This window comes from Vanacampus margaritifer, chromosome 8 (assembly GCF_051991255.1).
Source record: "Vanacampus margaritifer isolate UIUO_Vmar chromosome 8, RoL_Vmar_1.0, whole genome shotgun sequence".
NCBI lineage: Eukaryota > Metazoa > Chordata > Actinopteri > Syngnathiformes > Syngnathidae > Vanacampus > Vanacampus margaritifer.
In genome coordinates, this window is record NC_135439.1 from 15637128 (window position 1) to 15652433 (window position 15306).

The 15306-nt window shown below is 38.7% G+C and overlaps 1 protein-coding gene across 4 annotated transcripts; it reads left to right on the forward strand.

The window, feature by feature from the left end:
• Positions 1 to 203: 203 nt before the first annotated feature.
• On the forward strand, positions 204 to 5363 carry LOC144057165 (uncharacterized). Of its 4 annotated transcripts, XM_077574476.1 has the most exons (6): positions 204 to 495; positions 1709 to 2133; positions 2287 to 2928; positions 3653 to 3776; positions 4215 to 4257; positions 4346 to 5363. In XM_077574476.1, exons 1-3 carry the CDS (start codon positions 315 to 317, stop codon positions 2818 to 2820), a joined length of 1140 nt encoding a protein of 379 aa, XP_077430602.1. In that variant the 5' UTR covers positions 204 to 314; the 3' UTR covers positions 2821 to 2928; positions 3653 to 3776; positions 4215 to 4257; positions 4346 to 5363. The 4 variants fall into 4 exon arrangements, with proteins under 4 accessions (XP_077430602.1, XP_077430600.1, XP_077430601.1 ...); XM_077574474.1 differs by having other exon boundaries at positions 2287 to 3776; XM_077574475.1 differs by having other exon boundaries at positions 3653 to 4257.
• Positions 5364 to 15306: the final 9943 nt, after the last annotated feature.

Below are 15306 nucleotides of genomic sequence, written 5' to 3' on the forward strand. Positions count from 1 at the left end.
TGTGAACGTACGAGTGTAAGCTTGTATGTCTATGGTCTTGCATTTACGAATTTGAAGTTGAGAGTGTATGAAAACAACACAATGTTGCATATTACAACGAATTTGTTCATTAATTACATAAACCATCAAACATTAAATGGAGAAAGTAAATACATTTTCAGTGAACGACCAACCGGAAACGTAAGGACTTCCCTTTTCCGGTGTATCTTTTTTCTTCTTCTTCGTGTTTTGTCGACGTTGCTTGATGTCAATGTAAAAAATATATAACAATAATGCAAATGTGATAGGTAAATATTTAATTGTTCCGTTCCGACATGTCGTCTGTCGGTGTCCTGCACGCTTTTCAGAGCCGAATAACCGAACGCTTCACCAGCGTCGCCATGGAGATATTTCAAGAAGTGGCGCATGTTGTAAAAGGATACCAAGAGGAAAACGACCGTCTGCGATCCTTACTGAACAATGTGATAAACGCGCAGATGAATTATCCCAAGATTGGTTTGTAAAACTCTACTCACAAATTACTAGTTTATACGGCATTTATACCTTCGACTTTAACAATCGTGTGCGGATTTTCATGAAAATGTAATATATATTGTGTATCTTAAAGGGAAAAATGTATGACAAGCAGTGTAGGGATTTTCAAAAACAATGGACAGTTGGCCTAATTATGGTGATCTCAATCATATCCAGTCATTCATCAGCAGGAGATGTTTTATTTGTTGTTGCCATCTAACTTAAGTCAAACAATATACTATTTAGTAAATGCAGCGGGGGCAGTCCATTTGGCACCTTGGCATGCAGTAATAAACACTATTATGTAGCAATTATAGAAACCTTATATAACAGCACACAATTGAACCATCTACATAATTTAGAGTAGTTCAGAATCAAAATGTATCCAGTAACATGACAAAAATATTCAATATTTGAGTGAAATAAAGCAGAGAAGCTGATGAAATGTGTGCAGACAGCTAAAATCGTTGTTGTGCTAGCCTAAGTTGACTGTACAAAGTTTTGCTTTCCAATGAAGAAAACAGAACAATCTGATGTCAATGAGGGCTTGCTTGCCTTTCTGGTCAAAAAAATAGTCCCATTGTTAATATATTTTAACTTATGTTGACCATCTTTACTAATTCAGAAGGATCTAGGTATCTTAGATTGACATGGCAACGCAGAGGCTAGGGTAGAGTGTTGGGAATAAAGTAGGACCAAAAAATAAAATCTCGATTTTCATTCAAGACAATTACGATTTTAATCTAATAAACCCAACAAACATTTATCTAAAGGTTTCATTCATTCAAAAATAATTCCTGTGCAAAATGACGCAATGAAATAGTTGGTAGCTATTGTAAACATGTCTTGTAAAGCACCCATCCAGCATTGTGCCACTTGTGAAAAATTACAACTTACAAAAACATTTGAATGTAACACAACATAAGAACAACAGCTTTTAATAATCCAAAAGACAAAATTTCACGATTTAGCAAATTTTCAACAATTCGATTTTTAAAATGACGATGTATCAAATTAATTTGATTTATTGCCTAGCCCTAGAATAAAGTAAAACAATTTAATGGAACAACTATTATAATTTAGTTTGTAAATATAGATCAATCTTTCAGATTGTGCTTAGATCAGCATAAAGCCTTGCTTGTCACTATGTACAACACTGATTAAAAATAACCCAATGTTTTCTGTTCCTCAATAGATCACGAACGATTCACTAGACCAACTACAGCTCTTAGAGAAGAAGCAGCTGGGCTTAACGCTCATGTGGAGACAGAATTACAACAATGTGCTAAAGTACCGAAAATGGAACAAACTGAGTTATTGGAGCCAATGGCCAATACACATGAAGAGGACAAAAAAGAAATACTGGCAAATACACCTAAAGAGGAGCAAACTGAAATATCAGTGTCCTATGCAATGGAAGTATCAGAGCGGCTGGCCAATGAACAAGAAATGGATTATACTAGACGGTTGGCAGCGGAACGAGAAAGCAGATCGGAAAATGGCATCACAATGGATTGTCTTAAAGAGGAAGGCACTGAAAGGCATGACATCACTACCTCACTCCAGGCTGAAGAAATCACAAACAGAGGCCTCGAATCTCTAAAACACTCAAACAAAAAGGTACGTTCAGCTCTTTTTCCATGACAAAATAGTTGATCTATGTTTGGCATGGGAGAACACAAATTGCTGTTTGCATGTATATTCTGATATGATGTTAAGTTGAAGTGTTTTCTTTGTCTTTTTGTGTTATTCCCATCCTAAATGTCACCACAGAAGTGCATCCGGGAAAACAAGCCAAAGAGGAAAAACGTCATGACGACCATCGCGTTGAAAAAGGAACTTATCGCCAAGTGGGAGTGTGGTACACGTGTCTCTGACTTGGCTGTTCAGTACAATATGGCCAAGTCGACAATATCAACTATATTGAAGAGAAAAGAAGCCATCAAAGCTGCGGATGTTGCAAAAGGGGTAAAAACCCTTAGCAGCAGAAGAACTGATAAAGTGGAAGAAGTGGAAAAAGTTCTCCTGGAGTGGATTACTCATAAACAGTTAAGGGGTGACACTGTGTCAGAGACTCTAATTTGTGACAAGGCAAGGGAGCTGCATAACGCACTTACCCGAGACAACCCTGGGGGAAGTGCGGAGGAATTCAAGGCTAGCAAGGGGTGGTTTTGCAAATTTAAAAAGAGAAGCGGAATCCACGGGGTGCTAAGACCTAGGGAGGCTGCCAGGGCTGGAAAGGAAGACGCCGAGAGATTCGAGGATGAATTTCAAAACTCTTGTGGTAGCCAGCGTTTTCTCCCCTAGCAAGTGTTGGCGAAGAGACGTGAATGTTAAATTGGACCTACATCACATGGGAGCGAACACCTCCCCGGCACACAAGCCTGTGGAAGTTGGACTAACTGCTGCTCTGGGGTGATGACAGATGGAATTATAAAATCAAAGTACTGCTTTTGTAACATAGCGAAAACCCAAGAAATACAATTAGTGAACAAAATTGTTTGGTGTCACATATAGATACATGACATAGAAACATCTTCACTTTTCACTTCCACTTTGTGTTGATCTCAGGGAAAAACCTAACCCTTTAAGACCAAATACAATATTGCTCAGGATACATTGATACTGATATCAGTATTGATGACTGTGCCAATACTGTATTTCTTCGTACTTGTAAAAATGTTTTCATACTACGACACAGTTACCACTTCACCTACCCGAATTGTGTCAGTCATGTGGCGGTACTTAAAGATAAACATACACAGTAAATTTGACTCTATTTAGAGAAATGTACTCAGTTTTAGAATAATATTCACACTTGCAAGAGAGTAAAATAAAGAATTGGGGAAAAAATAAAAGTCACTCAAGGGTTGAGGAACAAACTCATGACCTTAAACTTGGAAGACAGCCGATCTACTCGCTGAGCCATGCAGCTCCTGCTGTGTGTTAGTATATTGCTCGTGTCAGCTGAAATCTTCGTAACTCCGAGAGACCAAAAATGCATTTGCGCAAACAGTAGGGGGGGCATACCTTCTTCTTTTCTTTTTTTTTTTTACTCTCTTCCAAGTGTAAATATTAGCCTACTCTAAAACGGAGTCTATTTGGCCCCACTCTAAATTGAGTCAAATTTACTCTACAGAATTTACACTTTTAGTCGACTGGGAAATTCAACAAAATGAATGTAGAGGTGGACAAAGACGACCTTGGGAATTGGATGAGAAGTGGAGGAGGATGGAGGCTGCAGAACTCCAGGAGCTGTTGGGGTACTACTGTATATTTGGTCTTTTTTTTGTGCACCCTCCCTGTAGGTTACATTCTTCATATTTGATTGTTTTTACTGTTAACCGACCGTTTCAGGGTAACAAAGCATATTTGATAACTTGCTGTAAGTCAACATTGAGCCACATCTTTACGGCGTTACAACACTGTGATTTCAACATGGATTGATAGGTCATAAATGAAAATGTTATACAGTGTGTTGTAATATACTTTGAGTATGTTTATTATACCTTATAGGGGAAAATGTGTTGAAATGTAACATTTAGGGAAAATCATTTTGAAATCCCAACAAATCACTGGCCTTTGAGAACGGATTGGTAACAAGGAATGTCACTCTACACATATACAACTTGGTGCATCAAATAATCATTTTTCCTCCATTTTCTTTTGCTCTTTCACGCACATTATTCCAAAAACAAAAGCCCGAAAGTCCCCCCGGCAGAAAACCATCTGAGAGCTCCCATGGTAAGAATGGTGCAAAATGGATCCGGCACAGCAGAAGTAATAGTGTTTTTCACTCCTGTTTTTAACCACGTGGACTTCTTTCTTTCAGGATGAAGCCCTACAACAATTGTTGCTGCAACACCTGAGGAGGATAAAATGGTTGCCCACCCAACTTTCTTGTCTGCTGCATGTCAGCTGTTCCAGTCTTCAGAGCTTCATGGACTGTGCGTTTTCCCCTACAAACTAAATCATATTAGGTTAATTTACAGCTAGTTCTTAGAATGGTGCTGACCCAAGATCTGGATTTGCTCTGTGGTTGTTAAAACAGTTCGGCACTGCTCCTCAAGGATAGGTGAACATATTTTGCTTTAAATTGTACATGAGAAAAACGTATTTTTTCACATACATAATTTATATATACTGTGTATACACATAATATAGTATGTATCCAAGAGTTAATTTACCAAGATTATTATTTAATTTTTTTTAGATGTTATTTTACACTATTTTAGTACTACCGGTTATCGGCAGTTGGATTGGCGTATTTGCTAAATATTTAGTTCAGCCCGAAAAAACACTCAACATTTTTATCTGTATGTAAGATTTTTGCTTATATTTTAATATTTAGATATATTTCGCATTTATATTCAACATTTATATTTAGATATATATTGATCATTTAGGTGTAAAATTCAATATTTGGATGTACTATTTAAGTTGAAATTCTTGTAAATGTGCAAAACAGCAAGGACAGCGCTGCATTGGTGCGAGGGGGTACCAAAGCTGCAGTCCAAAATCCGTGTAGCCCCCGTTAAGCCTCTCCAGCTTTTAAAGTTTAGATTTTAAAACAATATTTATTGATTTTAGTTTAAAAAAAACAACAACAACAACAACAATGTAACGTTCACATTCACAAGTACCAAATCTGTTCCAATCCAATTCCCGCTTGTTTGTTTTTGCTGTTCGGCCTGTAACACATTTGACCTTTGCCAATCATTGCCATGTATCGTATTTTGTTAATTTTTACTATTAATAAATTAAGTGATTTTGTCATGATATGAAACCATATTGGCAGTGCATAGTTATTTTTGTTAATTATGCTTATGGAATAAATACACTTTGCTCCATTTTGGTTGTATTGTCTGGTTAATTGCCTTAGGGTCACTTGGGTTTAACTATTTTGTTGAATATTGGCCAAATTTAGTTAAAATTTCTTGGATGGATGGGTTATATCGGACATGCTCACGCAGTGTGACTAAAGCTGCTTTTATAACACCGGTCTTGTTTTTTAAAACATTGTTTGAGGCAAAATTTGATAAAATGTTGCAGTTAATTTCCGTTCGAGCAGAAATACAAAGAAAGTCATATTTGACACTGTTTATTATTACATGTAAAAGAAAGTGAATGGCATTCCGTGTGACTATGGGAAGGGATATATGAACTGTTCCTTTTTTTGCTTTCTCCTCGCTAACAGGCGCATTAATGTCTGTCAGAAAACAATTGTACATTCAATTTTGGGCTCAGCCAGCCAATGAGTGACGTAATTTATGATGTTATTGTATGATTATAATTTCAGCATCACGTCTGAGGGGAAAATGGGAAACCTAGCAACCAGGGTTGTGGTGGTCATCAGGAATTTCGGGACAATCCAGAACCACTGCTCCATCCATTCCAAGCAGAAATCGTTGCACTTCAGGGCCGCTCACACAAAATGTTAATAATATTGAGGTTCTTTCTCTTGCATATCAATTCAAATATGCAAATATTAATAGACCTACTGGTAATATAGGCCAAGACAACTAATAGCCATGTCTGCCATCTAGTGGTGACTTAAAACTATGCAACAGCGTTGACCCCACAGTAGATGCCTGTTGAAATGGATTGGAATGTATTTTTGTAAACCCAAAATGTTCTACAAAAAAATGCTGATAAACCTTCAATATACATTTCCCCTGACAACCGGGGGTTTGCTCCCCCCAATTACATAAAAACAACGGAAAAAAATATTGGTTAAAAAAATAATAATCTGCGAACTATGGATCTCCTGTCTGCCAAATGTCAATAGAGCACTTATGTATCATTTTTTTATTTATTATCTCACTGTATTTTTTTATTTTAGTATGTTTTGGTTTATGTTTGTTTTTATGTATAACATTGTGTTGCTATAGTTGTTGTTGACATGCTTTCTGTATACAATAGTTGAGTTACCATGTAATGTTTACTCTGCCCAGCAGAGGGTTTCAGCTATCCGTCCAGTACAGAGAATCTCGGTCCTCGAGGGCCGGAGTCCTGCAGGTTTTGGAGGTTTGTGTGTTTGTGTGGTTTCCCTCTCTCACTTTTTTTTCTATTGTTGCAATGTTTTGACCGCTTTGAATATGTTTGATGTTATTTTGCCACAGTTTGTTCAATAAAGCTTTTTTTAATGTTATCTCTGTTATGTTATCTCTGTACCGCTTAAATGGTTCAGTTGACAATCTTGTTGTAGGCTGGCTTGACTTCTTCTTTTGAAAGCTGTCCTGGCCTGACCTCAGTAAACTAAATGGAATGTATTTATATTTGATTTGTATAACACTTCCGTGTTGTGTTTTCCAGAACTGGGAAAGAGGGTGGGATCATAGAAATTTAACCGGAAATGGGGGTTGTTCCTTTTCCGGGTTCTCTTTTCGTTTCGTGTCGTGTGGTCGTCGAGCTCTGTGGATGCTAAACGATAAACAGTTGTTGTTGTATTGCATTTCATTGTTCCGACATGTCGACCGTCACCCAAATGGAAGCGTTCCAGAACCATTTAACCGAACGTTTTGCCAGCTTCGCCATGGAGATATTTCAAGAAGTGGCGCACATTGTGAAAGGATACCAAGAGGAGAACGACTGTCTGCGGTCCTTACTGAACGATGAGACCAAACCACCACGGTGGAATATAGTCAGCATCGGTTTGTATTAACTTTACTTTTAACAGTCACATTCAGCATTTCAATAATGGAAAGAATATTATTAACTATATTGTCTACATAGAAAAGTCGCTTCAAGTAGCTAGCTTTCCTTCTTGAGCCTTGAAGTTGTGTCGTGGTTGTTCGCGTAGTTTCTCTTTGTTAAGGCGTCCTCGAATAATTCACACACACACACACACCAGTTTCTCCATATTACGAGTCGTAGTCTAGTAAATACTAAATACTGTAGAATCGAATGTTTACATCACTTGCATATGTTTGACCGTTTTTCAAATTCCTAATCAGAGGCGGTTCTAGGAGCAGAGATTTAGGGGTGCCATAATGATGTTGGGGGGCTTGGGGGCATTGTGATAGGTCGCTTGTTGCGGTTTTGGGGTACTTCTCGCTCTGAAAATTGCATGGGAAGTCAGTGAGTAAACCGAATCTAATAAAAGTTATGCAAAGTAGAAAAGGACTTAATATAAACATATCCCAACCCTAATTTCTTGGGAAGGGTACTCTCAACATACGCATTGACAGTATGCATATTTCTGGAGTTAACCAGCGCCCCACAGTTTACAGTGAGAATTAAATGAAACACACAACATATAAAATATATTAACAAGCATACATGTTTGTTTTTTGACTATATAATGCTTGCATGTACTATGTCATTAAAAAACATACATAACATTTACATGAAAAAATAAATGCGCTTGAATCTATACAAAATAATATTAATAATGCATGTACAAGTCTGTGTATCGGTGAATTGCAGACATATAAAATATATTAACAAAACAAATCTACTTAAGCACTAGTTTCTCTCTGCCTTTTTACATCTTGTCTTTAATACAAATACTTCCCAAAAATTGAGCTTTTGTTTGTTGAAAAACAATCGTATGTCCATGTCTTACTCCACGAAGCTCCTTTTTTTCCTGTGCAGACACACACACACACACTCACACGCATGCACACCACACATGTTAGTAAGTTTTCCTCATTAGGAAGTAGCAACATGATTAACTCTTTTACTGCCAAAGACGTTAAATGACGTTCTGCAAAAACCTACGGAGGAGCGCCAAAGACGTTAAAAGACGTCCTCCCATTTTTTTTATTTTTTTTTTGGAAACGGGTGCTGGGAAGGCTTGCGGAGCTCTCCTGAAAGTTTTAAGCAGGTTTTTTGAGCCTAATGACTATTTTTGGCCCCTAGAGGGCAGCGATGACTTTCTTTTGTCAAGATCGGGTGGGCGTCAGCAGAGGCGGAGCTAGAGCGTTGAGCAGGAGATCAGAATGGAAAACAAAGGAAAAATGGCGGCCGGTCGCGAGGAGCTAACGCCAGAGCCGTTTTTTTCAAAGACCAAAAGCATCGCTAAAAAAGCACATTGTTGATGACGATGATCATCATCGATGATGAAGATGATGGTGACTCCGTGGTTGGAAAGCATTGACGCGGCAGTAGAAGACGTTAGATGGAGCTAGATGGAGGAGGGAACGGGCAATGGCGAGCGTTTGCAAGCAGCTCTACACTTACAAGACGAAAGGCATCGACCAACGCTAAAATAGTACATTGATATCCATGATGATGAAGGTGAATCCGAGCTTGACGGCGAAATTGGAACCGCTGACGCGGCGGCTATGACGGTGTCGTAACGCGGAGCGCAACCGAGCACGCACAGGCGGACGTTCGATCGGACGACGGAGAGTGCCCCGAGTCCAATGCATATTCATCGGAGGAAGTGTGTACAGTCTGCTACTTGCTTTTTATTCCCCGGAAAAAAAGGCCGTCAAGAAAGTGTAACGTTTGCACGCAAACGGACCAATGTGAAAGTGAAAGTAAACTGTTGTGCGAGTCCTGGCGTCTCCTTGCACGCAGGAGAGCGTTACAAAAGGAAAAACTGTATTTGAAACATCCACATAATTGTAAGTAGTACCACAGTTGCACACATTTGTAAATAGTTTGCGAAATTGTTTTGTCAAATTGTTACACTGTTGAATGGAAATAAACGTATTTTGCAATCAAAAAACACTTTTTCATTGTTGGTGAAAGCGTTTTACAGAAGTAAAGCACTATTTAGGTGTTTGTGGCATCATTCATGGACAAAAAGAAGTGTACAATTCACTAGAGTGCATGAAATAACATCGTTTCACAAAAAGCTCTTTTTCTCCGTTTTTTGTTTCAAAAGAGAGAATTTCGGTGAAAGTAACCATTTTCTATTGTTGATTACTGAAGAACGGAATAAGGTAGAAACAAAAAAAAGCTGAGAGTCCAATCTTTCATTTGGTAGTATGTGTGTTTCCATAGTCCAAACACAACATTTTCTGTGGACCTTGAAAGATCACTCAAAATGCTTAAATCGGCTGGCACTGGCGACAACCCGTTTTTGAAAACGTCTGGCAGTCAAAGAGTTAAGGAGCAAAAAAACAGACTAATAAGGAACGCTTAATTTCACTCGACTAGACAAACATCCCTTGTGAGTGTAAGACGACGCACACGCTAGTCTAGAGGAGGGGAGGAGTCGGTTTTCTATCAAATGGGGGCTGTACTGTATTTTTGTTGTTTAAATATTACTTTTAAACTCTATGGTTTATATATATATATATATATATATATATACTCTTAAAATTTTGGGGATGCTATTGTTCACTTTGTTCAAAAATGTGCTAAATACCCGTCTGTTCCTAATCATCAATGTGTATACAAACACAGTAAATCACCAAGTAAAAACATGAACTTTGAAAATGTGTGCAACTAAACACACCCCATGGACCATAATATTAGCTATGTCTGCACAATTTTTGAATTACACTTGTCAATTAGTGTGCAGATCTGTGCACGTAGCACATGCAAAAGACACAAAAAGACTACTTTATTAAACAATCAAGAACGTTCCACTTATCAGACGCTAGCACTGATAGCTAATGCTGACTCATTGCAGCTTTGCTTACCTTTTGCCTCAGACATAGTTTCAGATAGTGTAGTCTATATAAAAGTGACAGATCGTTTCCTAGCCTAAATGCCAAGCCATGGGCAGAGGACTTGGGCATTTGTGTTTATTTTTGGACAGCACCATTACCAAAAATTTTGATGGCTGCGCAGGCACTCCAGACCCAACTATTATATACAAGCAATTTAGAAAGTCCCCCCCCCCCCCACCACACACACAGTGTGTCTTTGAAATAACGTTTGTGTGTCAGATGTTTCCATGACATACTTTGTAATGTTCCAATTTCTTTTTCTTCTTCCCAAAAGATCACAATAGATTGGAACAAATCGCTACTGCTGCCAGAGAACAATCACCTGCTGTGAACATTCCTGTGGAGATGGGAGCAGAGCTAAGTGCCCAAAGGTCTGAAACGGAGGATACTCAGCTGCTGGCTGGTGTGAGTGAAGAGTCTGAAGACAAGGAAGCTCTTGTTTTGCAGCCATTTGTTAGTACAACTAAAGAAGAACAAACAGAAGTATCAGTGTCATCAGCAATGGAAGTATCAGAGCCATTGGTTGGTATGGAGCAAACAGGACTGTCACAGCCGTCTACAGTTAAAGAAGCTATGTTGTTGCCTGATAGACCGAGACGCAAGCAAACAAAAGTGTCAGAACCATTGGCCAATGAACCTAGTGAGCAGCAAATAGAACACAATCGAAGCTTGGCACTTGAACAAGGCGATGGCGTCACAAATTTGGGTTGTCCAAAAAGTGATCCCGAGGAGCAAGACACACTTCAGACTATGCCTTTTTTTGACTTTTATAAAGCCAAGGAATTTGCTCAGCCAAGCACTAGTTTGGAAATCACAAACCAAGACTCTCCACTTCAGGAGCGTCTGAAAATATCCCCCAAAAAGGTAAACTTTCAAAACTTTCATTGTTTGTTTCTGAGATTTCTTAAAACGATAAAGAAAATTTTGTACGGATTTCAAATTTGAAAACAACAAGTTTAATGTTCAAATGAAAAAAATGAACACCTGACATATTTACATCCATCAAATGGTCTTAAGCACAGAGAAGTGGTTTGCTCTCGCTTTCCTACACTCTTTATGACATACAGTGGATATAAAAAGTCTACACACTTTTGCACAAATGCCAGGTTTTTCTTATATTTAAAATGAGACTAAGATATAGCATTTGAAAACTTTATTATTAAGGTGAAAATAATATTTTGAAGAGAGAAAGTTCAAATGAATGTGAAATAATGTGGTTGCACACCCTCTTGTAACTGGGATGTGTTAGAATTAACCAGTCACATTCAAATCTATTCCATCTAACATTCTGAAAACGGCAACGTCACAGTTAAAAGAGGATGTGCACATATGTACAACCACTTTATATTGCACTTGTTTTTTTTATCTGCCAATTGGGAGGCCAGAAGGGCGAGGTCTTTTGAATAACGGGACACGAGTAGTGCAAGATGTGTGTGTATTTATGCAAGGGTTCTTTGGCTACTACTACAGGCAACTTAACAAGCGGCTGCATTTCAAGGAGAATGTTTCAGTGGCCACTTGTGATATTGTATATTTTGCCGGATTGTAAAGCATCTATTAAAGGCTGGTGTTGCAGATTTGTAACAACTAAATGTTAATCCCCTATTTAATCCACATTCATATTTTATGAGCGTTTTTCTTTACTCAAAAGTACCATTGCAGAACTTTGTTGTGCATTAGCAACAAACTGTTTCCCATTAGCTCACTTGATGGCGAGCTCTCTCACTTTCAGCACCTTGGTTTCACTGAAATGGATTTTCTAGGCATCAATTTCATGTAAGTATCACTACCAATCTTCTTTATTTTTAAACCAATGCAGTATAAGATGAATGAATCATAAACATATAGAGATACAGCATAGACCAATTTGTACATTCTCTCTCTAGGTTTTTCCCCAGGTGAAGTTCTATTTTATTGTTGCAGATCTGCAACATGTGGCCAGACACGTACAATAGATGCCACATGCTTTATCTACTTGTTTGCCTATATTTGCATCAGTCTATCTATAGTTATTTTCCTACAAGCAGTGTTTACTATACTTGAGTTGTAATTGAGAGTATATCCTATCATGGAAAATTTAATAATTTGGAATGAGTTACACACTATCAGAGGTACTGTATATTTTATCAAAAGCTATGGCATAAATACAATGTTCATTTGACTGTGTAGTGAGCAAAACTGATGTAGCCTAAATTCCATGCCACATAGCACATTATATTAGTATAGATCTTTGTTGGGCTGACAGCTTTTTTTTCTCCTTTTTTTTTTAAGTTAACTATCTTAATACTGTCTTTGCAGGATGTGCGGTGCGTTATGGCAGGCCGACAAAGATTGTATTCAGTCAAGGAAGCCACTGAAATAGTTTGCCTTCCTGATGGGGCTTTATCTGAGACAGAATCCATTCCAGACAATGAAATTGGTGATCCAGATTTTGAGGGAATTCCTGAAGCATACCAGTTTGACTTCAGCCTTGAAGATGATGAGCCCCTGGTTGCAACAGCAAGAACCAATCCAAACAACCTTGATGTTGAAATTCATAACCTACATGCAGACAGTGACACTGAGGTCCCAGATGACGCTGAAACTCAGTCAGGCCCAGCTCCAGTCAACAAAGAGTTTTCTTGGAGGCAGAAGAAACCGCCAGGAGCTGACATGGACTCTTCATTCCGAGGTTCTGCATTCTCACCTCCACCAGACGAAATACCGAGTCCAAAGTGGTATTTTGATCAGTTCATGGATGAATCCGTCTTTGAACTTATTTCTTACCAATCTAACCTGTATGCAGTTATGAAGAATGGCCCAGAGCTAAAAACAACCCCTTCTGAAATGGAGCAATTCATTGGTTTACACATATTGATGACAGTAGTACGTATGCCATCGTACCGCATGTACTGGCAGACAACAACACGCTACGACCCAATCGCAACAGTCATGGGACGTAAGCGATTTGATCATCTGCGAACATATATCCATATGAACGACAATACCAATGTGAAGCAAAAGGGTGAGCCTGGATACGATCCATTGTTCAAGGTGCGACCAGTACTTGAGAAAGTTCGTGCCAACTGTTTGAAAGTTGAACCGGAAGAAAACCACTCCATTGATGAGCAGATGATACCCTTCAAAGGAAAAACTGGAATGAAACAATATATCAAGAACAAGCCAAAAAAATGGGGAATCAAGGTCTTTACTCGTGCAGGTGTCACTGGACAAGTCTATGACTTTGAAGTATATACTGGAAAAGGGACTGTGCCCAATGAGCGTGGACTTGGTGTTGCAGGTGAAGTTGTGCTTCGTCTCGTATCAGAAGTTCCAAAAGGACTGAACTACAAGTGCTTCTTCGACAACTGGTTCACTTCCCCTGAACTCATTGTCGAGCTGAAGAAAATGGGAATTCAAACAGTTGCTACCATCGATCGTAATCGTCTCCGTGGATGTACCCTCAAAAGTGACAAGGAACTGTCAAAGGCTGGGCGTGGCGCGTACCAAGTGAAATATGAAAAGACAAGTGGGATGGCCATCGTGAAGTGGTATGATAACAAGGCAGTGTTACTGGCGTCATCCTTCATTGGCCCTGATCCTGTTGATAGATGCAGAAGGTGGTTGAAAGAGAAGAAGGAATATGTGGAAGTGAACAGACCCCACATTGTCAGGGTGTACAACAACAACATGGGAGGAGTCGACTTGGCGGACATGTTTGCATCTCTCTATCGCATTGAAATCCGCCCACGTCGTTGGTATCTGCGCATTTTTTACTACTTGATTGACCTATCATTGGTCAATGGCTGGCTCCTCTACCGCCGTCATCTCACCCAGAAGCAGGAGAAGAAATATATGCCGTTGCTTGACTTCCGTGCTCAAGTTGCAGATGCCCTCATCAAGGTTGGCAAACGGGCTGACTTGAACAGCAGGAAAAGAGGACGATTGTCATCGGAAGATACTCCAGAACGGTGTCAGGCTGCCCCACTTCCACTTCAAAGGATCATTGCGCCATCGGTTGACGTCAGACTAGATCGATTCGATCATTTTCCCATCCACTTTGATAAACGTGGACGATGCAGACTGTGTAAGAAGGGCTACACGCAATTGGCCTGCATGAAGTGTGAAGTACTTTTGTGTTTTACAAAGGACAAAAATTGCTTCTTGGACTACCACACAAAGAAGTGACATTCCGACATGGCCTCCTCAGTTAGGATTTGAGACTTCAGTGTAGTATTCAGTGTTTCCTCTAATATTTATTTCAGCAGCGGGGGCAAGGAAAATATGGAGGTTTTTTTCTTCAGTGGGTGGTGTTTATCCGTGGGGGGTGCCGGCGGACATTTAGCCGGCGACCGAAGTGGGGATCAGACAGACAGAACTTGTAACGACGTGTCAAGTGTTATTTAATTACATGTCGAGTTTAATTTAACTGAACTTTTTTTCCCTTTTGCTTAAAATGACTGTGGTCAATCAAACAACATTTTGCAGTGTAGTAGGGTGCACATTGATTCTTTTTTTTTTTTTGTTTAATTATGCGTAATGGATGCATTAATTAAAGTAAACAATAAGTGTCAATAAGAAGGGGGTTTGCCCTCAGATGGAAAAAAAAAAGTAAAATCATGTGCATTCCTGGTATGAAGTGCATCAGGGATGAAAAAAGTGTGAATTATACAAGTGTAAGAGTGTCTGGGGGCAGGCTCCCTTGGAATAGTTTACATGTAAACACTTCAATTTGATGCATTTTTAAAAACAAAATCGAGCAGAATTAAAAGATAGTATATCTATGCATGGTCACATAATCGCATTATGTTATATAAGCATGATTGGAAGGGATACTTTTAAAATGTATTCTGACACAGTTTCTAGTTACCTGTTAAAAATGTAGTTAGTAATATAATTCCAGTACTAATAAAGTCATGCAATTTGAGTAATATTTATTACTTTTGGATCAATCCAATTCCAAATAGGTTAATGCAGGGATGTGATTTTTCCGCTAATTCGCGGAATTCCGCTTTTTTTATCTCCCTCCACCAAAAAAAAAATCCGATTTTTTTTTTTTTTTTTTTTTTTTTTTTAGTAGTTCATTGTGTATGCACATGTCTCCGACAGATAACATCTTCTGCTATAACAAAGACATTTGTGGTATGCTCTAATATGAGTTACTTTTCATTTGGTCATGATACAA

Coding starts and splice junctions, on each gene's coding strand:
- LOC144057165 (XM_077574473.1), top strand. CDS start 315: ATGTCGTCTGTCGGTGTCCTGCACGCTTTTCAGAGCCGAATAACCGAA. Junction 496..1,708: donor GATGAATTATCCCAAGATTG/GTTTGTAAAACT, acceptor GTTCCTCAATAG/ATCACGAACGATTCACTAGA. Junction 2,134..2,286: donor TAAAACACTCAAACAAAAAG/GTACGTTCAGCT, acceptor ATGTCACCACAG/AAGTGCATCCGGGAAAACAA.